The sequence below is a fragment of the Oreochromis niloticus genome, linkage group LG12, assembly GCF_001858045.2.
Source record: "Oreochromis niloticus isolate F11D_XX linkage group LG12, O_niloticus_UMD_NMBU, whole genome shotgun sequence".
Lineage (NCBI taxonomy): Eukaryota > Metazoa > Chordata > Actinopteri > Cichliformes > Cichlidae > Oreochromis > Oreochromis niloticus.
Window position 1 is genome coordinate 22,483,569 of NC_031977.2, and position 27,769 is coordinate 22,511,337.

The 27,769-nt window shown below is 41.6% G+C and overlaps 2 protein-coding genes across 3 annotated transcripts; one reads left to right on the plus strand and one right to left on the minus strand.

Moving 5' to 3' along the window:
• Positions 1 to 587: 587 nt before the first annotated feature.
• On the minus strand, positions 588 to 13,794 carry ercc8 (excision repair cross-complementation group 8). Its single transcript, XM_005452121.4, has 13 exons — positions 13,659 to 13,794; positions 13,135 to 13,237; positions 12,588 to 12,683; positions 11,194 to 11,295; positions 9,807 to 9,930; positions 8,492 to 8,573; positions 7,712 to 7,780; positions 7,555 to 7,621; positions 6,873 to 6,976; positions 6,073 to 6,197; positions 3,757 to 3,954; positions 1,740 to 1,835; positions 588 to 936 (listed from the first exon to the last, which is right to left on the minus strand). The coding sequence occupies exons 2-13, from the start codon at positions 13,209 to 13,211 to the stop codon at positions 871 to 873; spliced, it is 1,206 nt and encodes a 401-aa protein (XP_005452178.1). The 5' UTR covers positions 13,212 to 13,237; positions 13,659 to 13,794; the 3' UTR covers positions 588 to 870.
• ndufaf2 (NADH:ubiquinone oxidoreductase complex assembly factor 2) lies at positions 13,575 to 27,450 on the plus strand. 2 transcript variants are annotated; one of them, XM_003446069.5, is made up of 4 exons: positions 13,575 to 13,801; positions 22,390 to 22,479; positions 23,522 to 23,562; positions 25,675 to 27,450. In XM_003446069.5, exons 1-4 carry the CDS (start codon positions 13,687 to 13,689, stop codon positions 25,918 to 25,920), a joined length of 492 nt encoding a protein of 163 aa, XP_003446117.1. In that variant the 5' UTR covers positions 13,575 to 13,686; the 3' UTR covers positions 25,921 to 27,450. The 2 variants fall into 2 exon arrangements, with proteins under 2 accessions (XP_003446117.1, XP_013127316.1); XM_013271862.3 differs by lacking the exon at positions 13,575 to 13,801 and adding an exon at positions 17,013 to 17,315.
• The last annotated feature ends 319 nt before the right edge of the window (positions 27,451 to 27,769 follow it).

Sequence of the window (27,769 nt, forward strand, 5' to 3'; positions counted from 1 at the left end):
GGTCCCTTATGCCGGAGAGCCGGAGGCGGGGTTCTGCCTCACACCACGCCCCCCGCGCTCGCTGATTGGAGCAGTTGTGGTTCAACTGGACCCAGTTTAATTCTTGAGCAATGGCTCATCCGAAGCGACGTCACATTTTTTAACAATGAGACATGTCCATCTTTACACGTAATTAATCATTTGTTTCAGTTGGAAAACTGCTAGATTGTAATTTTCCACTATAATCACAATAACAGTGGCATTTTCTCTGATTTTAATACAGCAGACGGACAATTATCCCTAATGTTTATGACAGTGATGTCTCAGATGTTTATATGGCAACAAAACCAATGTGTAAAATTTGTAGGGGGTGTGTCTAACAAAGGTTTCGCCATCGCTTCTTTACTAAGGCCTGACAGCACAACAAATGCAAATTTTTTTAGTAATGACAACAGGACAATCTGTGTTTTTGAATGCCACCTGGTTACTCCCACGTAACCAATATGGGTAAGGTCTTTTAAAAATCAGGTGTAGACTGAAACCACACCTTTTTAAATGGCCTGCAGATGTCTAGGTAAAGGTTTCATTTCAATAATGTAAATGTAGTATCAGCATTGTGACAGTAAGGATTTATTCAGCTTCCTTTAACAATAGCAGATACTGCCTAAGACTAAAAGAGACTTACTGAAAATACTAAATAAGAACCATGTTGGTTTTACAACTTTAAATTAAAAAAAAAAAAAGTAACAATGATTTATGAAACGTACAAAAACATTTACAAAGTCATATCGTTGTTAACACCTTTACGTTTTAAGGCTTTTGGAGTATTTGTTTTACAGTAATTGTGAATAATCACAATTACTGTTCCACATGTTCAAAACAAATCCAGCATTAGTCTTCATCACTACTCCACGCATCCTGAAAGGCAGGGTTCACCGAAGACTGGCCAGCAGCACCCTGTGAGAGACCAAAACATTTAACTCAGTTTATACAATGAAGAAAACTCACTTCTATGAAAAGTACATAATATATATGCACATGTCACATGTATGATTATATAACTAAGGAAAAATACAAGTACCCGCAGTTTCCATCAAGTGTGATTGACAACTATGTAAACATTATTCACTAACATGAAGATAACACTGAGGTTTCATAAGTTAAATTCTTCAGATGACACGTGCTTATCTATGATCACGTTTCTGGAAGGAAAAACGAAAAATCCAGAAAGTTCAAAGGATGTTAATTTATAGTAAATGACCACAATTATTGAAGATTAGCTTAAAACATATATATTTATATATATGAAGATTAAAACAGGTTTGCAGACTATAATCATTATTCTTGTTTGCACTGGGTATGATGATGTAACATTGTCGGCCTTTCTGTACAAAATACACCACTACAAAAGAAGAAAGATAAAATCTGTTATATCATCAAGGGCACTTTATGGAAGCTCTTCTCCACCACCGAATAAAAAGGCAGGTAGAGCCACGTCAAAAATTGGATTATCGTCAAATGTTTTGGGTCGCTATCTCAGAATTTCAACTTTTCTCTCAAAGTTGAAATTCTGGGATATCTAAACTGCAATTTTGAGACAATACCACAAAATTTTGACTCATGCATAGCAGTTATTATTATTATATTATTATTTTGTTTTGTTTTTTTCAGTGGTGGAAGCAAAGTTCCACGGTATTTGGATTCCACAACTTTTCAGATTCTTCCATCTACTATAGTTTCCTGTTGTTATGACCTTTTACCTTTACTTCATGGTCTGAGTCTTCCTCCACACCTGAGGGACGGAGGACAGGGACCCATGCCAGAATGTTACAGTCTTTACCTCCACTGTACACCTCCTACATACAGCACAAACAACAGGGACAATAATGTACACATCAACCTTTTCAGCAAACCTCACAGTACTTCCAATGACATCAGAGCAGGGAGAATACCAGTGTCAACAAGCATAACTGGTACCAAAAGCAAAGTAATGAACACACTTAAAACTGTCCATGTACAACATGTGATGTCACAGGGAACAGTTTAATGACTGCGGGTCATTATATCATACAGGAAGCATAAAACACAAAGTTTTTCAGAACAATGCGTCCCTTCCGGGGACTCTTCAGAGTGACAAGCCGCCAAACTGCATTCTTATGTCTGTCAAACACAGAAAATAAGTGTCACCGGATGCAGTAACTCCTAATAAGGAGTGCACAGGTTAGACGGCCTTCTCCATTTGTGCAGATACATAATAGCCTGTTTCTCAGCACAAAGGACTGGCTAAATAAACAAAACTATGATTTAAATTAATTAAAGAACACTGGAGTAGAAATACATAACTGAAGTACTAAACAAAAAAAACCCATCTTGAATGAAAACAAGCACTGTTTTCACTAAAATATTACTCTTAAAATAAAATGAATACAACCTATCTGAAGAATAATCTTACAATTAATACTTATTTAACAAAAATAGAATGTAGTTACTGGAATCACAAAGAATAGGCAGGGAAACCATTAGCTGTAGATTATTGTATCCACACTTTCATGTTGTTAAACCAAATTCTGACCCTACAATCCAAATATCACAAAGAACTCATTAGTACAGACAGCATTTTCAAGTCTTCTATTGTCCAAGTTTGATGAGCCTGCGTGAACTTTGACACATATTACACCTATTCTTATCAATATTATATTGAAATATATTATGTAATCAATAACTGTACCTTTGTACATTTATTCTTATATTTACATGTTTCTTCTCAGGCACACTGTACAGAAAAGATGACAATAGCCACCATGAGATCACCCATTGATTATGAAGTCACATTTTGACTTGAGCGGGAGAGTGAATTTATCTGAGAAACCGACAATGTTGCATGCTAACAAGGAAGTAACCCGTCAGTCACAACGTAGCCCTACGCTAGAGCGTACACTGCTTTAATAACACTGTAAAGAGAGGAGAGAACCACTGCACCACCACTGCATGATAGGAGTATGGTTGTTTTCTTCTGACAACCAGAGGTGTCACTTCCTGCTTGCCTTAAGAAAAAAGTAATGGGTTCACTTTTCAGATGCATAACTTTTTTATATACAGTCGATGATTCTATCACATTTTGGACCGGTGACACCTGTGAAGTAATCCTGAACCACTTGTTGCCTGTTGGTTAGCACATATGTCCAAATACACAGACTTTAACATGAAACTCTTCATTCACTCATTGCCTCGATTACGTAATTCATTGAGGCGCAAATGAAAGAAAAAGCTTTTGCAGCATATCTGATAACACTGACAACTAAAGAGTCAAGAATTTATTTAGCCAAGATGGCAGTGATAAAGCACAAATGTCACATGTAACTAGCTGCTTCCAATTCTGTCAACACAAGCAGAGTGTTTTACAAGACAACAGCAAAACAACAGTAAGACAAACTTCACTGCTTGTGCTCCTAGATCTGATAAAGCAGAGATAAAGGTGATGGCATTAATTTTCACACATGGTAAACATGCAGACTAAGAGCACAAACCTGAGTTTCACAAAAGGAACACCTGCATTTGCATTTATACAAGTCAGTATTGACTCTACCCTGCTATCTGTCAGGAGGAAGTAACTCATTTGAGACTACCATTGTGACTGCAATTTACTTACAGGTACTACTGCAGAGCTGATGAGATAAAACAAAAATATGAGGAACAGAGAGAATCCAGCAGCGTTACTGTAAGCATGCGGGGGACAAACCACTCTTGACTGTTAGGTGATAAATCAGATGAACTCACCTGGTAGTCTGGGTGGAACTCACAGCAGTCCACATTGTTATAGTGACCCCTGAGCATAGTGACCAGCTCTCCCGTGTGAAGGGTGTACACTGCAACAGAGCTGCCGCATGGCACAAACACAAACTCTGGGCTGCAGCCACGTGACACTGTGAACTGTAGCCTTTTCCGACTCTCGTTGCAGACCTTCCCATAATTTACCTGAGGGATAACAAGTGAAGGGGCACACGGTTCAGATGACATCCGAATAAAAAGTCCAAACATAAACCTCAGGCATTTTCTGCATAAGGATTAAGCCACTTTTAATCGAATGCCAAGATGTTGCAAAACATTCTGGAAGATTAGACATTTTCTGCACTTGTATTTGACAAAAAAATACTTCAATTAATTCTTGAAAATGAAAATAAGATTATCCAAAGAGCCCATTAAAAAGACACTAATATTTAAAGGCTTCTAAAGCTTAACTGTGGACATAAAGCTTGGACACAATTCCTTTAAAGGCTTTATATATCATGACATTTCCATTAATGTAGCTGACTCTTCTGTATTGCTTTTTGGTCTAAATTATTTAACTATTTAATTTATCAGTATAAAACTCATTCATATCGTAGGCTTTTATAACTGATTGCATTAGCTATTTTATTTCAATTATTTAACACTGTTTTTGTTTGATATCCTTGTTCTTGCAAAAGATGCTAGATTTTTTTATAACTGTGTCACTATTTTCCAGGACTTGGCAGAGTTTCCGAAATGAAGACAAACAGAACTTTAAATAGGGCAGCTATGTCTCCTTGAAGGCAGAGAATAACTTGTATTTTTCCACAAGTTTTGCATGCAAACACACTTTTGTAAGTACCGGGGTACTCAATTTTCTGGTATCCATTTTATCTGGACAAAAAAAAAAGAAAAGAAAAGAAAAGAAAAGAAAAGAACAAAGCAAAAAACAACCCCCTTTTTTATTTTATGCTCTTTTTTTTGCTCTGATTTCTCTGATTTCTGGGCAAAACTAAGAGCAAAAGTCGAATATTCAATCTTTGAGGCTGTGAGACCTAACAGGTAAACCTGGTCTTTAGAAACACTAACATTTTCTGATCGTTGGTAACCAGTTGGGGATTGTCAACTTGTTAGGGATTCCTGTTTTACCTGTTTAAAAATCTGATGGCACAGGTTCATTGTTCCTGGCAGATCAATTATTTTGGGTAAAACAGAACAAAAAAGGCAAATTATTCAAAAACAGATTTTTTTCAGAAGTACATTATGTGAATTTTAGTAGCCTATAAACAACAAACATTTATAATACTTATAATAAGAAAATGTTTAATCTGTTTGTTTACCTGGGTTTCACTATATTGTATTTTGATGCTTCAGCAATATTGTTTTTAGAATCTGAGATGCCATTGAAGCATCTTTGGATCTGAATTTTAGTAAAACTGGGTCTAACATTTATGACGTGGAAACATTAAGAAAGCCCGTGAAGTGCGTCTGTTCTAGTTAAAGCCTGTGTAGCAGCATTCTTGCTCAGGTAGTTCATAGTCTTAAGAAAGCCCTGAAGAGAAGGCACTACAGTAACTTAATTCACACCCTTCTAGGATCTAAATTCTAAAATTCTGTTTACTCCTTTCAAGTTTGACTTTTTGAATGGCGTTACTACAACTGGCCAAGAACCAAGAACACTTGTAATAGTCATCAATATTGATTTCATCAATTCTTACACCTATTCTTATCAGTATTATACTGATATAATATATAATCAGATAATCAGCACCCAGCCTGTAGATATACTATTTGTTGTGTTATTTAGCTCACTGATAGGATATCCGGCTTCATGTATGCGGCCTTTTGTAGCTAAAACTGAGCATAGTATCACTTCTATCGAGCTCAGCCGCAATCTCAGCAGCTCAGTTGATATCAGTGTCATCAAAGAACTGCAGGGCAGCACGGTGGTGCAGTCACTGTCTGCAGGAAGGATCTGGGTTCAAATCTACTGACCAGTTTGAGCCTCTGTGTTTTCTGTGTGTTCTCTACAGGTACTTGAGCATCTTCCCACAGTTCAAAAACATGCTAAATTGGTCTGGATGTGCAAGTACATGAATGTCTGTCTCACTATGTTGCTAAGCTGGGACAGGCCTCAGGCCCCTCCATGGCCATAAACTGGATAAGCCCTTAAGGAACCGGTTGGAAGGATATAGTAGTAGGATAGTCCTGACTAGATTATGACTGAGCCTCTGTTCAGCAAAAGACAAACTGGTTTGTTGTAACAACATTACATGAAGTTCTTTTTTACACAGGCTGTGAGGACAAAACCTTCATACACCTTACCAGTGTATTCTCCCCAGTGGCACTATTCCAAAGCCTCATACGGTCATCAGTTCCAGTAGTGAGCAGGTAGAGGCCATCACCAGTGAAGCACAGGCCATTCACTCTGCCGTTATGGGCGGTGTTTACTGGTTAAAGACAGATTAGATATGGTAGCAGTGTATTTGTCACCTAAAGACTTTAAGAAATATTTTTCTTATACAGTGACGATCCATCAATGATAAATTTTTAGTGTCCATCAAAACCATATGTCTCCCAGAAAAACTGGTTTAATTGTAATCGGCTGTTCTCTGAGCTTCTGACCCCCTGGTTTGAATGCAAAGGCACTTCAAACAGGAAAAACAGATACTATTTATGCAGATTGTTGACCTTTTCCCAAGTGAGCCAAACTCAGCTCTACCCTGAATATCTTGGAAGTCATTAGACATGACAGTTCGGAGGAAAACAAAGCTGTCGTGGTTCATATAAATTAGAAATTTATTTCTAATTTAAAGCATCAGCAATCGGATTGGTTCATGTCAAAGCTCTGAGGTCTCCCATCCAAAATTCTTCCGTTGAACTAGTTTAGTAACAGGATACACCTCAGCTCCCATTTATCTACTGCATGTAAACCGTATATACAGCACCACTATACAATAAATACTACATTATGGGGCGAAAGATGGATAAATGTGGTACTGAGGCACTGAACTGGAACTGTTTCTCTGTCAATGACATAATAACACAACAAGATCTCCTTGAAGTCAGCTCCACTCAGGAAAAATGAAAAAAAAAATTAATGAAAAGAAAAACGCCAACAATACCTGCCTCAGAGGAGGCTTTCGACTTGTCTCCATTGTGTTGGTCCAGAGTGAAGAGACTACCTGAAGCACGGCGCACATCCCATACTTTCACCTTGCTGTCAGCACTTAAGAAGGAAAACCAGGGAAATGACTTGTTTACTTTCTATGCTCCAAAAAATATAGGTACTTAACAAAAACATGATTTGTGTTTAAATATTCCATTAACAGGATACAAGCTGAGGCTGAAGCACTACAGACGAGCCGGTTTGTGTACCCTAGTGTTTGTTTTTAAAGGTCAGTTTTCTGTAGGGAATTAAAACGCTCCTCCATATTAGAATATCATACACGTGTGTGTGTGTCTCCGTGCCAGTTGTTTTCAAAATCACTTACACTCTTTGGGGACAGAAGCACAGTGATCCCAGTGGGTTAATTAGCAGGTCTAATGTGGCATAAAACAGGTGGGGACTGTATCTACCATATGCTAAACTGGCAGGCCTGCTAGAGTGCCACAGTGCTATCTAGTAGTGTTCTGGTGCCATTATCCTTGATGCGGGGTTGCGATGTGGCCAGATGGCTGGGAAGTGAGATGACAAGAACTGCTGGGAAATTACATAGAGGAGATTGTCCTGTAGCTGGCGTTTTACTTTGATGTGGCTCTGAGGGCAAACTAGGGTAGCCAAGAATGGCGGCAAAGAGAGCTTACCTGGCAGTGGCTAAGATATGCTCGTATCTGGGTGACCACCGCACAGACAGGACCTCTGCTCTGTGACCTGCAATGGCAAATACGTTGTTTTCTTTCTTTTGCGCGGTTGGATGAAAACAACAGACAGAACAGAGTAAAAGCACTGTGATCAACTAACCCTGAAGAATATGAATCCGTGAACCGGACTTGAGGTCACACAGTTGGATTTTAGGATTTGTGGTGCCCACTGGAAACACAGAGACACAGACATAGTTCAAAGATTAGACTTATAAGGATAATGTAAATAGTGAATAGGGGTACAAAATCCCCAATTATCGTTATCAATGTGTAAAAGGTGCGTTATCAGGGTGAAAACAGGAATTTGAGGTTCTAAGAGAATGCATATGATACTGTAAATATTGCTGTTTAGGAACAGATTCCCTTAAAACAGATTCCCCTGTGTTAGTGTCTTTCTAGATAAAACAGAAGGTATTGGGGGAGGGGGAGGGAAGAGGGGGAGAGGATTTGTTCAAAACTTGTTTGACGAGCATCCGTAAAACCTCTAAGGAGGAAGGAATTGTTAAGAAACCAAAGAAAATAAAAGAGATTGACACTGTGATTGTCTCTGAACTAGAAACAGGTGTGTCAAAGGGACTATTTGTGTAAAGGACATGGAACACATTCTCCAGTAGGCATTAACAACCTGTTGGTCCAGCTCAGTGAAACAAGAAGACTTCTGCTGACCCACTTATGCACCCCCACCCCCCCTTCATACATGTTGTTTTCCTGGGAAAGCACATAGCACCTTGCTGAGTATGACAAAGCAGTGACAGGATAACTACTGAGATTTTTGTTCAATGCCTTTGAAAACACAATGACAGAAATGCAAGCAGCTAGTGCAGCTGGTTTATTCTGTGTCACTGAGATCAGCAAAAACTCACTGGGATCATGCACGCACCTGCAATGAGACTGTGCTTCCTGGCGATTGGGGACAGGTGGTGACAGTAGACGTTGCCTTCAAACTGAAACACTTCAGCAGGCTGCATAATCAAAGAAGGAGACAGAGAGAAAGAAAAACGCCAGTTATGGTAGAAATACAGCAATCTCCATATTTAGACCTGTGTGTATTTGCTTATGTTTGCCTCAGTGACAATCTATAGAAATATACAACCACAGTCTTAACATTTAACAGTTTTAGAAAGTCACTCTGCGAAGGGAAGGAGCTCCCAGCTTTAAGTAAAAATAAAAGGGCAATGCAGATCAGAGCTCAGAAGGCAGATCGCCTGAGCACCAGTGGCGGTTACAATGCAAATTCTTCAGCAAACATAAAAAGCCTCTCTGTGCTCCATCTGTAAGTGTGCGCCAGCACCCGCATGGACTAAACCACTGGCTGCACACACAGAGGAAGCTCTGTTTGCATAAAAATGCATCCACAATAATGCAAAACACACACTAATGGACAAACAGCCATGAGCAATTAGGAATTTAATAGATACAACTGTGTGTGTGTTTGTGCGAGAGACAGAAACACACAGGTTAAACCAAGTGAAAGGTTGACAGGTTCTTTTCTGTCCCTTCCCTGACCTTTTAAAGCAACTGTGGTGCCAGTGTAACTCTAGCACAGTTCAGAGCCTGCCATATGGGACAATGTGGCATAGAAAGGTAGAAAGCATGAAGCAGAAAATAAGAAAGCGAGGGGAAGAGAAAATGAAAAGAACAAAAGGCGGGGGTGGGGGGTGGAGGAGCTATAAATTAGAATTTGATAATGAAATGCAACACACTCTCTGTGAGCTCTACAATAAATCCCACCTTTGTGAAGTTTTAATACAACACTCAGTATTTATTGAGGCTGCACAGAGAGGTGTTGATTTAGCTCTGGTATTACTGAGTTTATGTTGGGTGACACTGTAAAGCTTCCAGTATCTCTATCTTGGTTCATGCCACTTCACACACATTTTACAGGTGTGCCTGAAAAAACTAAGCTAGGTAATAAACTTGTAAGGCATAAAGCCTCTCTGCAACCCCTACTGGCTTTGCAGTGCCAGTGCAAGAGCCTTTAGCTGGCACATGTGTTTAACTGTTCGCTGTCCACAGCTGTTAACTTATGTATAAAAGCATGACTGATTTAGCTTAGGGAAGGCCGCAACTCCTTGCAAGACCTCCTCTTGGTCTTCTGGCTGATCTTAAACCATCATTTTTCTAACCTCTGCTGTCAGTCTCCATTTTACCTAGTGGCTTGATAACCAGGCGATACAGTAGTTGATATGCCTTACCTTTAATGTCTCTGTGTCCCAGACTTTCATGGTCTTGTCAAAGGAACTGGACACAAACATTCCTGTGTCATAAGGATACCACTGGACTGTCTCTACGCTAAATTTGTGGACATAGCGGCTAGACCTAAAAACAAGAACAAAAAAATAAATAAATAAAACATAGGGTGAAAGCCAACGTGTGTCAGGTTATTGATTTGGGATTGACAAAACCAGATAGCGCAGGATGTTTTCTGTAATACATGAGAAAAATTTCTCATGTAAGGTTAGTTCTATAAATGTTTGGAAGCTGGTACAATTTTCACATTTTTGGCTCTTAACTCCAACAGCTGAAACTGAAATAAAATAATCAAGATGAACCTGAAATGCAGACTTTAAAACCTTAAACTGAAATGGATGAATAAAAATGTTGGACTGAAGAACTATAGACATTTTTATACACACAATTAAACAAGTTGCTTAAAACCTGTATCATGGATGGCTGTAGGCTATGTCTTTATTTCCTAATCAGTTATGCAGGCAAAAGATGGGAAGTTGACTCCAAGGCTTTCTGTGAAGCCTCAATAGTTTTCAGTGAAAGTGAAACCAGCCATGCTCATTATGCAAATGAGCATGGCCCTGAGTTTCATGCTCATGACCTGAGCATGAAACTCAGATTAACCTGAGTTTCATGCAAGAAGAACGTTCTGTAGGTATTGGAATCTGAAGCATAGAACAACTTCTGCAGTGAGATCCATGGGAATGGGTGGTTTCCAATAGCACTCTGTATTGGCGTTTATTGAAGACAGAAGCAGATTGATAAAATCTTGAATGGTATTGCACAGATATGATTACTGTTCAGATTAAATCAAATGCAGCAACGCTAAGTCAATGATACTTCACGTTACAGATGTGCAGTTCCCTAAAAACTATTAAAGCAAGCTGGAAGTTTATTTATAAGAGGAGTATCCTGTAGTAGCAAAGTGAGTCCCCTAATCTCAACACAATTAAAGATGTGTTTTATTTGCTAAAGACAAAACAACTGCAGACAGCTGTTGTAAAAGCCTGGCAAAACTTCACAAAAGGAAACCATTCTCAAAGCCCATTCAACACTCATTCATTTTAGTTAAGATTACGCTAATTTATCCATATCCATTTGAGCTCCTAAAATTATGTGAAGGGATTAAACAACAGCTGTAATTTCTCAGTGGTTAATGGATGAAAGTCTGCATTTTGATTGCATCTTGATTATTTCACTTCAGATTTACTGTGGTAGATCTCTTCTAGTTTCTGTGTATATTTTATAACCAAAACGCAAAGCTGTAGGTAGTTGGGGACAGAACTGTGTGTACAGCCCACAACAGAATGCTACTCTCTAGTGGATGGAATTAGTAAATGGGCTAACATTTACCTTCCTATTGTGCAGACTGCCTTGCAGGTGTACTGTAGTTTCCCACTGAAGTTCTCCAGGTCATAGATGACGATTACTCCGTCTGCACCTCCAGACAGCATGCTGAACAGCAGGAAAATGTCATCTGAAATACTTTTTTACTTTGTCTTACAAACCTTGTAAAATATACACACATAGATTCAATCATCAAGCTCAGCCTCTGAATCCAGACTTCTGCCTTCATACTCACTCTACTAACTAACAAAGATTGGGGCTAATTGTTAAAAATATCAATTTAATTCCAGAGCAGTCAAGTCACAGTGCAGGAACGTTTCAATACTATGAATAATTGTTCTTTCATCTAAGGGTTAAATGAGTGTTTAATGTGACGTAAATATACTTACATTGTTATTTTTACTTCTACTCAGGAATTTTATTGGGTTTTGCTTTGTTGCCACTGCTTTTATATGTTAATCTGTCTTGCTGAAATAAATTGCCCCTTTGGGATCTTAAGACTTATTACCTATATTTTTTACAGCTACAAAGGCCTTAAACAGATTTAAAAACATCAAGCACTTGAGTAATGTTTTTGTGTTGTTTTACTTGATTCTGGTCTGTATTTTGACCATCTTTTGTAATACCTCTGTAAAGTACTTTGGTTCTTGTCTTAAAAAGCACCAAAATAAATTACTTTTACTTACTTACATACTTATCATTGAACCACTGACAGTGATTCTGCAGCATTTCAAAAATATACAGTAGTGTACATATACAAGAACTCAGTACTCAATCGTTCTGATAGTTACCTACAATGATAATAACAATAATAATAATAATAATAATAATAATAATAGTAATAATAATAATAATAACTCAGACCTTTTCAGAAAACCCAAGGTTGCTTTACACACAAAAGTTTAAGGTCAAAGCCTCAGTGAATAGTTGGCATTTCAACTATTTTATGAAAATGTCCAGAGACGTTTGGTGGATCTCAGAGGGGAGCGGGATCAGCATCAGTAAAAATTGTCCTCCGAAAGATCGCAAGTGTGTGTAGAAATTAAATATTACAACTTTCACAACCTATTGTTAAGATATTTATCTCTGTGTCAGGACAGCAAGTTATTTAGTCAGATAATTTTACTTTGCTGCATGATTTTTCCAATAGAGTTTATTTTTTTGTTGTTTTTATGCAACATCCCAATCACTGCAATATTGCAAGTATTATCATTCCAAGGGGGAATATTAATGAATTATTTTATGAACCTGTATGGCACATGGGAATGGCACAGTCTGGGTTCGAATCCACTGGCCGAATGGGGCTCTTTCTATCTGGAGTTTGTATGTAAGAACTATATAACCGATTAAGAAAATGGATAGATTAAGCTTTGTTTACTATGTCACTCAAACAGACTTACTATCTTCCCTCAACTGCTTCAATGTCAATGGTATTAATGCCATTTCCATGGATTCGGTCCACATCTCTGTCGGGATTCAACTGCAGGCCGAGGACCCTTTGGAAAGAGAGAGATCGTTGGGTCTCTTAAGTGAGTCACACATATTATAATGTAAAAATGTATGTAGGCAAAGTGAAACCAAGGTAGTTAACTCTAAAACGTTAGAGATAAATTAACAAACACTGGCCAGACTAAGGCGCTTAAATCTTGAGTTAGTGTTCCTTTCTTTTGTTAAAATAAATAACTTTTCAGTTTGTGGCAATTCCCTAAACATAATAAGTCTGGTACAGATTCCACAGTCGTGTGTAATACAGCAATGTTGTATTACATTGCTGTATTACACACATTTTATAAACAAAACCTCATGTATATGTATTAACTAAGATGCTTGTTATGTTACATAATGTTCACATAGTACCGGTATAATTTCGATTTCATAGTTTTATTAGTCCAGAGCTTGCTGTGGACTTCTTTTTGCTAGTTATGTTTATAAGAGCTCCTCTCTCACCTTCTCGTTGATTCCGCTCGTCTCAGTCTCAGAGGGTCATCCAGACCAGCCCGCCTGGCTGTCAGAAAGCCCAACATTGCTTCAACATCAAGATAACTTCTTTCTGTTTTAACAGTTAGCCAGTATTTAAACCGCGTTACAGTTCAAAAGCTAACATGTTAGCCACAATGTAGTGACTTTTTTAATCCAAAGTAAGTCTCGGGACATCCTGTAAAACATTACATGATATGAAATCGGAAAATATCCAACTTAAATACTTCCATCGCAATATTTTTACAATTCATTGCTTATAATTCAAAGAAATTCAAGTGGCCTCTCAAGAATTCAAAACAAGTCGCCGCCATGTTGGATTGTAAAGTATTCAACTACAGATGCGATGATTGGTGGGTCTGATACCGTCATCCAATCACAAAATAGTTTGTTCATTCTGTTCCCAACCCATGAACCATTGCATAAACCACCACCGTGAGAGGACAAACAGCGGACAGAGCTGCATTAAACTATATTTATATATACATACTCACACACAGGGGCTTTGGGTAGCCCTATAAGATGAGCAGGATTGCTGCAATCCTACGGCGTGGCTTCGGAGTAGTACGCGAGCACGTCGGGACCGATCATTTGGGGAACAAATATTACTTAATCCCAGAGCAGAAGACATGGACAGGTAAACTAACATGTGTGCTAACATTAGCATCTACATCTTAAACTACTGTCCTCCCTGCTTCTTTTGCTTTTAAATAGTTATCATAAATTAATGCTAGTTCAGTGCCCCTGCATGTGACATGTCTTCTTTCTCTGTATTGAGAAGTTTGTCATATGCATGTTAGCCCTGTAGTGTCATGCGATTGCCACTAGATGGTGCATCAGTCTTAATAACGACATTGTCGTATTGGATGGAAGATTTAATGGATATCGTGGAGGACCTGCACAAAGATGCGTTGACAGTGGAGGATAGTTACGGATTGGGTGAGATGCAGGCAGATGATTCGCTGTGATGACTCCTGAAGAGAGCAGCCGAAAGAAGCAGAAGAAAAAGAAGATGTCCATGCTGCAACTGCATTTAAGGTTTTTTGGCAGTGAAGTTTTCTGTGATGAGGTTTAAATACCTGGATTAGTTTAAATACCTGCGGTCAACCATGCAAAGCAATGGACAGTGGACAAGACAGGTGAAGGAGGGAATGCAGGCAGGGTGGAATGGGTGGAGGCGCCTGTCAAGGGTTGATTTGTGATAGAAGGATAGCAGCAAGCGTGAAAGGGAAGGTTTACAAGATGGTAGTGAGATCTCGTGTGAGGGGTGGTGTGACAGAGGAGGTTACTAGATAAAGAATGAAATGGAGGCGACCCCTGAAGGGAGCGGCCGAAAGAAGACATAAAAGAAGACGAGGCAGACAGTGCAGTGAGGTTTTTGGCTGTTCCACTGTTGCAGATGAAATTGTTACTCAACTCTGTGGTGAGGATTTATAAGGTCATATGTCCCTTCTGAGACGTGGCAGTTCTACGGTATGTAACGCTCAAGCCAAGCAGTAGAACTGTGTCAGGCCTGTGGGATGCCAGTGGTGTCCTTCACACCCTCTCTGACTGACTTAAAAGGGCAACAACATGCCTTGCAGGTCACAGAGCAGGACCTTTGTCTCCCTTGGACATGATACTGCTTATAAAACATCACAGACATCTGGCTTATTGATTCCAAAGGATTTTTCTAGAATCACTGCATGTGAGCAGGATTTGCTCTCCTACACAAGCTTGTGTTTGTCTCCCTCTCTTGGTCCCACATTTTACAGGCTAGATAAAGTTTTTCTTTCACTTGCAGCAGGTGAATAGTCATTAAACACCGAGGTGCTGTAAAGAAAAAACAAAACAAAAAAACCCGAACTGCTTGTTTGTCTGCGTTTTTTGTTTTGCTGAAGAGGAGCGAATACCTGGCAGGATGCAAGCCTGCTTTCTTTCTCGACTGAACTTGACTTTGTGCTTCACCTTTTCTCAGCAGTTTGCAGGGAAACCTGCACCCACCTTGTATTTATAATTCATTACAAGGCCGCTTCTCTACCCCCAGCTGTCAGACTATTCAAATGAGACATCACAGCAGCCCATTTTTTTGGCACGCTACAGGAAAAAGTGTTCACTGTCCCATCACAATGACTGACAGAGTAGAGAGGCTAGTTGGCTTATAGGAAAACTGGTCCCTAGCAGACACCATCATGACTGCCAGACAGGCACGTATACAGTCTCATATATATACATTCATAATAAACATAAAGGAATATATGGCAGACACATTTGCTTCCTTTTATTTCTGGCACTCAGCCTGTCCAGCCTTGTGGAACTAAAGCAGATGCATTATTCAGTCCATATGTCTCGCTAAAGCGAGCTCTTTTTGATCTTAAACTGATAGGCCAAGCATGGGCTTTAGGTTCTTTAGGCATGGACCCCAGGGCTTTCCACTGCAGCACATGAGTAGCAGTCGATGCAGGTGAGGTGGTCATCCTCCGCCTTCCTCTTTGCTTCATTTTGTTCACCCCTAGTGCTCTTTCCATCCACCTCTACCTTTATCCATGCTTTCCTGGTTCCATTTTCTACCTCTCTCTCAGTCTGTTATCTTTAGAAATCTGGGGCATAAGTAATCCTGACAGCCAGGGGTGGTTTACATAGTAGGACGGTAATGGTTTCTAAGACGCAGAAGAAAAAGGAAACAATGTCTTTTTTGTGTGCATCTGTCCTATCTGATTTCAACAACTTCTTCTTAGGTTGCCCTTCTTATTTGCGTTCACGTAGCCCTTCCTTCCCTCGCTCCTCCCTTTCATCGCTGCCACTGGATTTTTCCTCCTTTGAAGTATTTCCAGTGAAGATTTCTATTCAAAACAGTGGAGTATTTCAGCAGCGAGGAGGGCTAGACCCAGCAGAGAGCTTTCTAACCCCTTCTCCTCAGATGCTGCTCTTCATCAAAATGAAAAAGCCTTCGTCTGAAGCACTTGCCTTGAGAGAGAGAAAGAGCGAGAGTCTCTGTCTTTATAAAAAAGGTCGGGCTATAAAGGCCTACCGTGTGCTGCTGCTTCATAGAAAGAAATGCGCTATAGGCTGTGGAGGCCCAGCGATTGTTGTCTGTGGCAGAGCTACTGGCAATCTGGCCATTGGTCTTAGAAGGTCTTTGCTTCGGTGTTGTCTCCACAGAGCTAAATAGAGAATCTATATTCTTTCTTTCTGTGTGCGTCTCTCCCCCGGGCCTGGCTCTTCCTCACGCTGCATGGGGCTCCATGTCATGCTGCCCAGATGAAAGCAAAGCATTCTGTGGATGGGCTCATTTGTCTTCGGCAGTGGGCCTGCAGCTTTGACGCCTGCCTTCCCTCCCTTTATTTAGTAAGAGAGGCGCGCTGACATTATCGGCCGCTGCAGGCACATTTGAAAATAATTGCCTGTATGATTGCTATTTTTCTTACCTCTTTGAGGAGGTGTAGCCTTTGTCTTGGAATCAATGGCTGCTCAATACTGGACAGGGGAAAGGCAGTTTCCTTTCATGTCTCAGTGAAAAGGATGTATTTTTAGCGCTATTCATTTTCGCAGTGTGTGCCATGCAGTTTTAATCTATTGGTCCTCTACGCTGCACGGAGAATGGAAGAGATTCAGAGGTGCGCCACGCTGTTGCAGAGAAAAGATGCATTGACTTGTCGTCCTATCACTATCCCTCTTTCTTTGTCTATTATTTATTTGATTCCACGGCTCTGTTCTATGAAGTGAAAAACTGAAAAGGCCTCAGTTCTGCTATTTCAGGATGGGCGACTCTGGGGACCGAGGGAGGAGGTGTGCGCTTTTTGCACTGGCGTACGCGTGTTTGATTGTGTGTGGATGTCTTTAAGTGAAATGACAGCTACACACTTTGTGTACTATCAGCTTTGTATTTTTTAAAAAAAAGGAAGAAGAAGAAGAAGATCTGCCTTGTGTGTTTTCTCTCCACTTCATGCCCTAACACACTTAAGACAACAACAGATGGCTGTGTGTCATCAGAGCGTTGATTCAAGCCACATATTTCCACGGAAAGGAGTCACAGCGGAGAGCGACGAGGGTCCAAATGGCTGTTTATTCTGCCACGACTCATCCCCAGGGTGTGATGAAGGAAGGTCTACCCTACAGTAGGACACCAAGTCGGCGTTTGCCACGGTGCAGCTACGTCCAGAGACGCCACAGTAAATCACGCTAATTGATCAGCAGCTTTGCAATGCTCGCGGTTTAAATGAAGGTTGTTTAATCATTATAGGCTTTAGCTCATCTTGGTGTATACTGGCAGGGTCCTTCTAGGCATTTTAATGTCTCTAAAAATGGCTGCCAAGTGTGTATTTGTATGTGTATCTGGTTGTACATCATGGAGTGGCTTAACTACTTCATTAAAAAGGCATTTGAAAGGATAGAGGCTGAAAATGAGAGATGGGAACATTTATTTTCTATGGCGGAACATTTCAAGTGGGCCTCGATCCAATATTAGGGGTTTAAGTGGCATTTCGCAGGTCCATTAACCACTGCCTATCTACAGTAGGCCTGTATCTGTAATACATTAAGTCTGAATATCAATTGCATTGTTTTCACATCTTCCAAACTGACATCTTGCCAACAGAAGAAGAAAGACAGCAAAACGGATTTAAAGAAATGTTGCCAGATGACCCAGATGTGATTCACATCCAGCACGGTCACAGCTCTGCGCGGCGATAAGATAGCCAGCGAGGTGTTTTGACACCTCGGGGGTCTTTGTCGGTCAGAAACTCAACCAGGAAGGCTGACAGACAGGCCAGCGCACGAGCAGCCTGCCACTGCTCATTCAATTCAGAATATTTTAATAAAGCAGACAGGCAGAGAGAAATAAGGCGAGGAGTATGGGAGAAAAGATAAGGGCGAGGGAGACTCGCGGAGGGTGGAGAAGAAGGTGGGTAACGGGAAAGTGAGTGACAAAGAACAAAGGGAAAGCTGACATATGGGGTGAAATTATAGAGTGTGGGGAGAATGGAGAGAGTAAAAGTGAAAGAAGGGTATCCTGACAGAAAGAGGGTGAAATGAGTGGGTGGAACAGGCGGGCAGATAGAGGGGGAGAGAGGGAAGGTGGGGATAGGTTAATGCGGAGAAACAGTGGGGGGACTCAAGGTGCAATGGAGGGAAAAGGAAGGGGGCTGGATGGGAGTGATGCAGGTGAATAGAAAGGGGTGGACAGCTTGGTGTATGGACATCACACAGATGGGCCTCTTAGGAGCCGCTGAGGTAGCAAGGGGGTCCACGCCGCTCCACAGCCTCACAAAGGACGCTGACTTCCTGGCTCACTACATTCCTTTTTTATAACCCACTGGGCAGGAAGGAAACTTGAATTTGGGTGGTCTTGGGCAGACGGGGTATCTCCACTAGCCTTAAGCTTTTAGTTAAAAGTAAAAACACAGGGGAAATCCAAGTATTCCTCTTAAAGCGCTACTACTTCGATATGAGTTGTTCTCCCCTGTTCCTGCAGTGAGGCGCTCCAAGCCTCAGCGGGATCGACGGCAACAGGGACAAACAGAACGAGGGCTGAATGGAACTGAAAGCAGCGGCAGGAAGCCTACTTTAGACCTAAGCTCCTCCTCCCAGCAGAACTGATGCAAAACAGCGACTGGCCTTTTCCCTCTAAACCGCATCCTGCATCACTTGGCTGTGGGCTAATGGGTAACCATGGTTACAGGCCTCACACATCCCCTCCATTTTTTTTCCCAGGGAAAGACATTGGAGTGAGGGAGTTGTGGGGGCTGTCCATATTGTTACCTGCTTGCCCTTGTATTCCCGATGCTTATCGGATCACTCCATCTTCATAAAGCTGTCCATTACGATGCACGTACTGGTCGCCCATTCCTCTCCAGCAGCACAGAGAGGAATAAACAAGACTCAAATACTGCTCGCTGCTTCAGGGTGGCTTTTTTTGTTTCTGCACTGAACCAAGCCTAAAAATCTCTGGTTCGCCTCCCACAAGCACGAGGACTAGGAGGGAAAAAAACAACAACAAAAAAAACAAGCCTCTTTGAAAGTCTGCATTGCAATCTATTCAGACCCACCAAGCCGGGGTCAGATGCAGAGAGCTCATTCAGCTGCATCCTGTCTACGTTAAAGGACTCTCATTACCCGGATGTTGCTGATCGAAGTGCGTTCCCTTGACATCCGCGTCTGTAATGAAAAACGGAGTGCAGGAGAAAAGTGTGCAGTGGAGGCGACAGCGCAAGATGCCTGGAATGACATTGTGGAGGTGAAAAACCTCTCAGGTCGCCCTCAGCGGTACTCACCTGGGAGCTGATGTGTGAAGTTGGGTGTGTGTGTGTGTGTTGAAGCAGGTGATGGAGTTTAGCGGGGTGTGTTCGGGGTTCAAAGAGCAGCCCTCAGAGCGCATCATGTCTTATTTTAACGAGTGGGAAGGATTGAAGTGTGGCTGCCACAGCAACCCCCCTCTGTCACCTCCCTTCCTTCTTTCCTTCCTTCCTTTTCCTCTCCCATCCCTCCCCCACAGGTTCCACAGCTAGGCTCACAGATGAGTCGCGTTCAGACAGGTGAGATGGCTCATGAATATTTATGCGGTGGGATTTCATTCCTGTTGCCGCTGGCCCCTCCCCTTCTCCGACGCAGCACTGCGTTTGTCCTTCACGGTAAGAGGCAGCGTCCTCGCTCCTGTCCCTCAGGTTAATCTGCCTGCTCTCCAGCCAGTTGTGCGTATGCGCGCGCGTCCGTGGGTGTGCGCATTTGACTGGTAAGTAGGTTTCCCCTAGTGAGTGATGAGAAGGCAGACCTGTCACAAGGGGGCCTGCCGAGATGGAGAGCTCCTAACACCCTTCATACCTCACTTTCTCTCTCCCACCGCTCTCTCGCTCTCTCTAAAGGTGGGGGAGTAGGTGTGTGCAAGGCTGAAGTGCGAAGCAGAAAGATGGCTTACACCTGATCTGATGACTGTATGTGTCAGGAATCCTAAAGTCTATAGACTCCAGTAAAGCACACACTAACGATATATAACTGAGATATTTTAGAACAATATGAACGACTTGGATGATATGAAGAGAGATGATTTGTAAATATGGTCATTTTCATTGTTGTTGGCAGTTTGGTTATGCTACATTAATTAAAAAGTAAGGCTGTATGCACTAATTGTAGTTCTAATTCTGCGTATTCTTATATCAGCTGTTGTAGAAGCAGTACGGCAGTATGGTTAGGGCCCGTGTCTCTGTGTGTGTGCATGTTTCATTTCATAGCCGTACAAGAACAGCAATTACCTACAGAGGGAGAGTCACCATATCAGACTGACACACCTCCACCCAACGCGTATGTGGTGGGAGGATCGGTCGTGTTTCATAAATATATGTACATACTGTATTTGTTATTTAAATGCGGGGATAAAGGCCGTGGTGGAAAGGGTTTAGTCATGCTGCAAAAATCAACAAGACAAGAGGACAGCCATGTTGGAGTGTGACGGAGAGTAAAGGGGGAGGATGCAACCCAGTGAAGAGCGATGGAGACAGAGAGAGACAAAGTGGGTGCCTCTCTTTATGCTTATTAGCCAGGCATTAGCTGCAGCTAAGCACATTGCTTGTGGGGACTGTAATATAATTGTACCATTTTTGTCTGCTGCCACCCACACCCCATGCAAATATGGATATGATCTGTTCATAATTAGCATACCTGTTAAATGCATTTGTTAGTATTGCCTGGAGAGCACAGCATTTTTGCTTGCTGGCAGTTGTTTTTGTTGTGCTATCGCGTGGGGGGGGGGGTTTCGAGGAAAGTATTTCTCAGAAGACATTTTAAGGCATACATGTAAATAAGTGACAATGTTTTTTGCACATTGCTCGGCCTATTTTGCAGTTTTGGGGGTTGAAAGTATCCAGTGTTTTGTCAGACCCGGATACCACTAAAATAAAGCTGCAAAACTGGAGCCTGTGGGGCCCTATAGTGACAATCTAGTGGGAACCAAGGCAGAACCAACGCAATAGTAGCCTAATTAGATGACCTGATTACTATATAGGCTGGATAAAGTATGGAAAGGAATCATCCTCATAAGAAGTAATTACAGAAGGGAACATGGATGAAAAATGCTTTTGTCTTCCCCAAAACGAACTTGAGCGGGACAAATACATTTCAGTGACACAAGTGAAGCAACCACACAGTCGACACTTTGTTCTTCTTCTTCTTTCTCTTTTTTTTTTTTTCCAGGATGCCATCATTTATCCGTCCCAGTGCCATAGCTATCTGTTATGGCTGAAGTAAACATTAAGGCCATCAGTCTGCAGTGTGCATGGAGGTGGTTGCCTCCATTTGTCCATGTCCAGTCAGCTGCGGAGAAACTGTGATGGATTCCTGACAGATTGTCTGTGTTTTGGAGCGTGTTGTTTTTCCTTGCCCATCCATTTCTCTCCTTCTAGCCATGTTTGCCATGCATCATCACTCTCCCTCTCCCTCCTTCCACCTCCTCCTTCTTTTGCCTCATCATTTCTCAGAGGGATGGAAGCGATAGGATAGACACCCGGCTACCTGTGAGGAGAAACTATGGAAACACAGCGCTTGTTATTAGTGAACACTGTGTGACGCTCTGTAGCACCACCCAAAGACATAACACACAACTGGGTCTTTTTTTTTTTTTTTTTTTTTTAAATTCTCTTGCTCTCTCTCTCTCTTTTATTCTGTCTATATCGCTCTCCTTTGCTCCTGCCACCATCTCCGTGTCATTGTGTGCCAGCCCGACTTGTCTAATCAGCAGATTTGTCCAAAATAATTGGCGTTGGCCTTGCTGCTAGCGAGCGTCGTGCTGTATACAGATAGGGAAAGGAGCACTTAATATTCCACGCAGCTCGTGCCTCTCCTGTTCTCTGTCATATCTGACCTCTTTTGTCTCCCGCTCGGCTTGATGTTGATTTTGGAGGGCATTGTTAGCCGGAGAGCTGTGATTGGAAGAGGTTGTCAGTGAGGGGGGCTGTGGTTGGTCGGTTTAAAGGAAGGCTGATTTGCATAAAGGCTTAGCCCAGATTTGGAGCCACTCAGCAAGATCTGAGGAGAAGGGCCCGAGGGCCGCGAGGTAATCATCCATGGCCTGTCACGGCGCTGTCATCCCTCTGCGTATTTGTGTGTCTGTCTGTATCTGTGCGTCTGCGTGAGCAGGAGACTGAGAGCATTGTGTCTGCGCGTTTTGTATGCATCGTTATTGGGCGTCTCTATCTCACTCTTGTTTCCTCATGCTGTCTTTTTTTTCTTTGTTTTTGTTTTTTTGTTTTTTTCCAGGAAGGATTGTCCGTGCCAAGCGGATAGTAGAAGCAGCCAATGCTAAAGAATATGAATATATGGAAGGCAGCATTCCGATGGAGTGGGACGGTAAGTCTGGGCAGCAGCATCACTGTTACATATTTTAACTATCACTAAGACGGATAAATGGCAGTGTTTACAAAAGAGCTATCCGGCAGAGTTTATATAAAAGAGAAAAAAGTGCTGCACAAATAAACTGGAATGACATATTCATGGTTGCATCTTTTGGGGCCTCGGCTAATCCACTGGCTTTTCATGGTTTTTTTTGGTTTTTTTCTTTTCCCCCAAACTGCAAGATGGAGTTGGGGGGCGGGGTTGTGAAAAGGGTATTCATGAGTTTATCAAAGATGCCTTCTGCTGGTGTTATACAACCGTACCATAAAGTAGTGTTTCAAATTTCTTACAACTGGATACAAACTGTTCCCTCTGTCTCAGACTGGCTTTATCCACCTTAAACCCCTCATCCTGCTTCGCCCCATCCCTCATGCATTTTCATCAGGATGCAAATAAGAAAGGGATAAAAGAGGCCCAGAATCCCCGTGCTAGCTGGAGGAAGAGTTACAAAATCTCTCTCGCTCTTTCTTGCTGGCTCCCTTTACCCTTCTGTGCTGTGCAGCCAGCTCAGCCAAAATAGAGCTTCTTAAAAAGAAGAAGTGGAGGGGGGGGGTGACAGACAGACACAGTTCTGCTTGGGAGGAAGAAGAAGGACAGAGGTATTGATGAAGAATGACAGAGTGTGTACTTTCAAATTCAAAGATCAGAGCAGATCCCCTCTTTCCCCTCTGAGACGCAGAGCCCGATGGCCCTGTTCTGCCGACACTAAAGCAGTATTAGTGTTTTGAGTTTGCCATGTGTATAACTCTGGATCTTTTCCCTATAGTGTGCTAAGTAAAATGAAACAAAACAAACCAAAAAAAACCCTGCATACAGTCCCCGAGCTAGTTTGGTTACCCGGTAGTTACGCTGAGCTACTGAAGTGCCCCTGAAACTCTGTGATGCTATAGTTGCAGCTTTTAAATATGACTGCAGGTTGTGTTTGTGCAGCATATGTTTGTGTGGGTGTTCTCACTCGTCTTATTTCTGCTCTCTCCTCCTCCTGCTTCTCCTCCAGCTTGGATCCGAGGCAGACGGAAGGAGCCCCCCTCCATCGAGGTACGTCTCCACCCAGCCTCCCCGCTGTGCTGATGGTTGGACTCTGGGGGACTGGTTACAAGGGAGGGAAAGAAGCAAAGATGGGAAGGAGAACGGCTTTGATTTGTTTTATCTTACAGTCTCGAACTGAATCCGGGAACTTTGGGGGACAGGTGTTAAAATAAACAGCAGCTGAAGTGCATTGATGGTGAGGCTGAGAGCAAAATCAGCCTCTGAACAAGGGGCTCACTGACACCATGTCCTAGTTTACTTTCTTTCTCTTTTTTTTTCCAGCAGAAGCCTGCATCTCGCCTTTTTGTGTTTTATTTCTGGCAGCCTGTGAGATGGGAATGGTGAAGGAGTGCAGTTTTTCCCCCTTGTGTACCTCTCACTGGGTTTATTGCTCTTTAAATGTGAGAATGCTGGAAATTATTTGGCCTGTGAAATGTAGGTCTATAGGAAATCCCTTGGAAGGCCGATACCCAGGCACTCTTTCTATCTCTCTGTCCACTCTGCCTGCCAGTAGCCAATGCCATCCCCTGCCTCTACTGCCAGAACATTCTCTTCCAATTTTCTGCCTCGCGTCTGCCCAATAGCTGCCATCGACAGCTGGACAGTGTTGATGTGGCCAAGGCTTCACTCCCAGCACATTACCCTACCCCTTGTCACGCTCCCTCTTTTCCCGGTCCAAGCCGACATAAATTGATTGGATTAAATCCTGTCATTAACAGGCTGGAAAAGCAGCTCAGTATGTTTGTCTCCCTCCCCAAAGCAGGGCTTTTTGGCCACAGCTCTCCCCTCTCTTTTCCAGTCCTTCATTTCAGCCAGCACACAACAGCATTATGCCCATTCCTCCCTTCCTTTCTGGCTCCTTGAGCTAGGGCGAGGCTAACATCACTGGACACTAACGGCGGCTCAAGTGGGTAACTATTCCACCAGTGGACTGTGACCAGTTTATAACTGTTTCCATGGAGTGGTTTATATTGCGAATGCCTCCTGTCATGTTAGCTTACCGATGTGTTCCAAGTACTACATTTTTAACCAGGTTTTATTGGACCAATCCAGGTTAACTGAACACGTTTGTTATTCTTCTGGTGAATGCCCTACTTCATACTGGACACGTGCACACATTTGTTCCTGGAAGCTTCCCAGTGCAGCTTAATTTCTCCTTTAACTTTGACTGGTGAGCAGCTGATGCTCTAAGACGAAACAGAGATAGTCGATTAAGGAGTGGAAATTATCACCGCTTGAGTTTTGCAGGAGAGTTTGGAGTTTCCAGCAAGTAGGACATACTCAGATTTTCCAATCTTCACGAAACTGCCAGCTCAAGATTTCCAACACCACAATCAGATAATGTCCAGCTGGGTGGGTGATGCAAATGGATCAAGTGTCAGAGATGTTGCGTGCCCTCGTGATCTCAGGAGCTCACTGTAACTTATTGTTAAGAGGTTCCAAAGAGTGCAGTGTTATACATTCACAAAGCAGAAGTGGTCTATTTTTAATCTTCTCTTTCTCTGTTGAGTTTCACTGAGCTGAAACTTGCAGAAAACACTGCTTGTCAGCTAGTCCTGAAAATGTTGACTGAAGTTAATCTATTTCCTTTGTTAAAGCCAGCTTTCTTGTGATTGGTTGCTGCTTGCAAACAAGTAAATGTTAAAAGTGTTTGTGGCTTCTGGGCTTAAAGACAGAGCTGTTTGCCTAAACTCACTGCATCCAGGATACCCGCTCTCGCTGACATCATAGAGAGCCGAGAATCACAAAAAAACTGTAAGAAATGGAGACATAAGTGCAGTCTCAGACTTCAGACTGCTTATCCATATACAAAACTTGGAGCCTCAGCCTCTCTAAAAGCATAATTATATAATAAATGAATAAGCTTATGACATTTATCTGAGTCCAGGTCAGGGGAATTATTGCTTCTAATTATTATTGTTATAGTCTATATCTAGAAACCACTGATACAAGTATTATTTGAATTATTATTATTAGTCAGAAATATCCTCATGGGATTTACATTATTCTGTGACATTTAAAATGGTGTTCAGCTGCATTGTGTGCAGCATTGAAAAGATCTTAGATTTGTCGATGGCTGCAGAAACCCTGAGTATCCACGTATGTTTGTGCATTTTATAGGAGCTGCTGAAGAATGAGTCCAGCAGGGAGCAGATAAAAACAAAAGCCAAGGAGGTGGAGGAGAAAGATCTGGCTCTGCTGGCTAAAGAGTACAAGGAGGGTCTGGTGGCGACTCCTGCGAGGACTGTGGCCAAGGGCCATGCAGCTGCCACCAGCTTCGGAAAGCAAGAATTCAACGAAGAACCAACCAGCACTGCAAACACGTTCCAGCCTGGCTCCTGGATGCCCACTTCCAAGAAAGACTAATCCAATCAACAAAAGGGGCCCTACAATAAAATTACTTGAGATTTAATATTGGAAATTCCTTCCAGTATAATGTAGTCAACGTCCCCATAAATTTTGGGTGTTTGCGTTGCCAGACTGCATTACGGGGGTTCTTCTTTTCTTGCTGCTTGTGTCTCTATTATATATACACACACAAGAGTATCCATCACTTATCTTGAAGCTGAATTAAACTAAGTTCGTGCTGGTGAAAGACTGAATGATAAGAAACAAAACAAAATGAATAAATTGCACTGAGCACAACTAGAAACATCTTTCAGGGAAAGTGAAATAAGTATAATTAATTAAATGTGGTTACATTAAATGAACTGTTAATGTCTCTTTGTTAGAGAATATTGATTTGAAGATCACAAATAATAATAATGTTGCAGTTTATGGATTTAAAGACATTCTTCTCTCACTTAGTTTGACAGTATATGTTGGGCAGACACACGGTTCTGTGCAAAGTCTTGAGCTACTCCTGATTTCTTTGTTTTGCTTGGAAAATGGGAAATAGATGCAGCAATTTATCTGAAATGTGCAAACCTATAAAAATACAGTAAACTAGGCAAAAAAGTCAATATTTGGTATCCCTGCCTTTATTCTTCAGAACAGCCTGAACTCTTTTAGGCAGGTTTTCCTTGTAATTTCTTTAATTATTCTACAGGAATACTTCTTGAAGGACATTTAAAGCTCTTCTTTGGATGTTGGCTGCTTTTTGTTCTGTTTTCTGTCCTGATGAGCCCACCCTGCTTCAGTAATATTGAGGTTCAATCCATGACTGAGATTGTTCCATTGTGTGTTTTTTCTATCCACATATATTTTTACTGCATTTGAAATGCATTTGGGATGATTTTCATGCTGAACAATGGTATTGCATGGAGGATCATAATCTGATGTTCGTAATTCCATCAGTTTTATCAAGATCTCCAACATCACTGGTTGAAATGCAGCTCCAAACCATGACAGAGCCTGTGCTGTGTTTTGCAGATGGCTGTAGATGTTCACTGTTGTATCTCTCTCCTGACCTCCTCCGTACAATGCTCATGACGATTTAACCCAAAAATGTCAAATTTGCATTCATCACTGAATTTTCAGTCTAGTTCTTGTAGAATAACTCAGCCTTTTCTTCCTTTTTCTCTTTAAGCATAGATTCCTCACAGTCACCCTTCCACTGAGACCATTTATGATGAGACTTTTGCATCTGTGTCAGATCTTTGCTGCATTTTTTTTCCCCATTTCTTAAGGACATGACTTTCAGATACCGTTCATCTTCGATAGATAGTTTTGTTTAAGGCTGTCACTTCTTCTTTTGTCCAGATTCTTTAAATTTTTTAAGGGCAAACTGCTCAGCATGCCAAAATATTCCAATTTTTCACCCTGTTCTTGCAAAAATACTATTTTACACCTCTCCAAACTGTTATCTTTGGCAGTTTTCATAGATTCTACTACAGAAATGGTAATTATGTATTTTTGTGACAGGCTGCTAGTAATAAAGTGCCTAGAGGTACAATTTGAAATTGTTTTTTTTTTTCTTTGTTATGTGTAGACACAACAGTTAGGAGTCTTTTTAATGCTTGGAGGGTTCGTTGTTAAGTTAGTGGTCAGTGGCTTACCAAATTTTTAAAAATCCTCTGAAATGGTCAGGGATATATTTTTGCTTTTTATATTGGATACTAAGTAGAGATTGACAGGAAATTGGGGAGAAAGACAGGGGAAGACAAGATTTTTGCACTGTACTGTACTAGTTAAAAGAGCAGTAAGGTCTAATGTTAGCTTAAAACAGTCTTCATTCTCATGTCTGTCATTCTAAACGCTGTCATGAGACATCAGT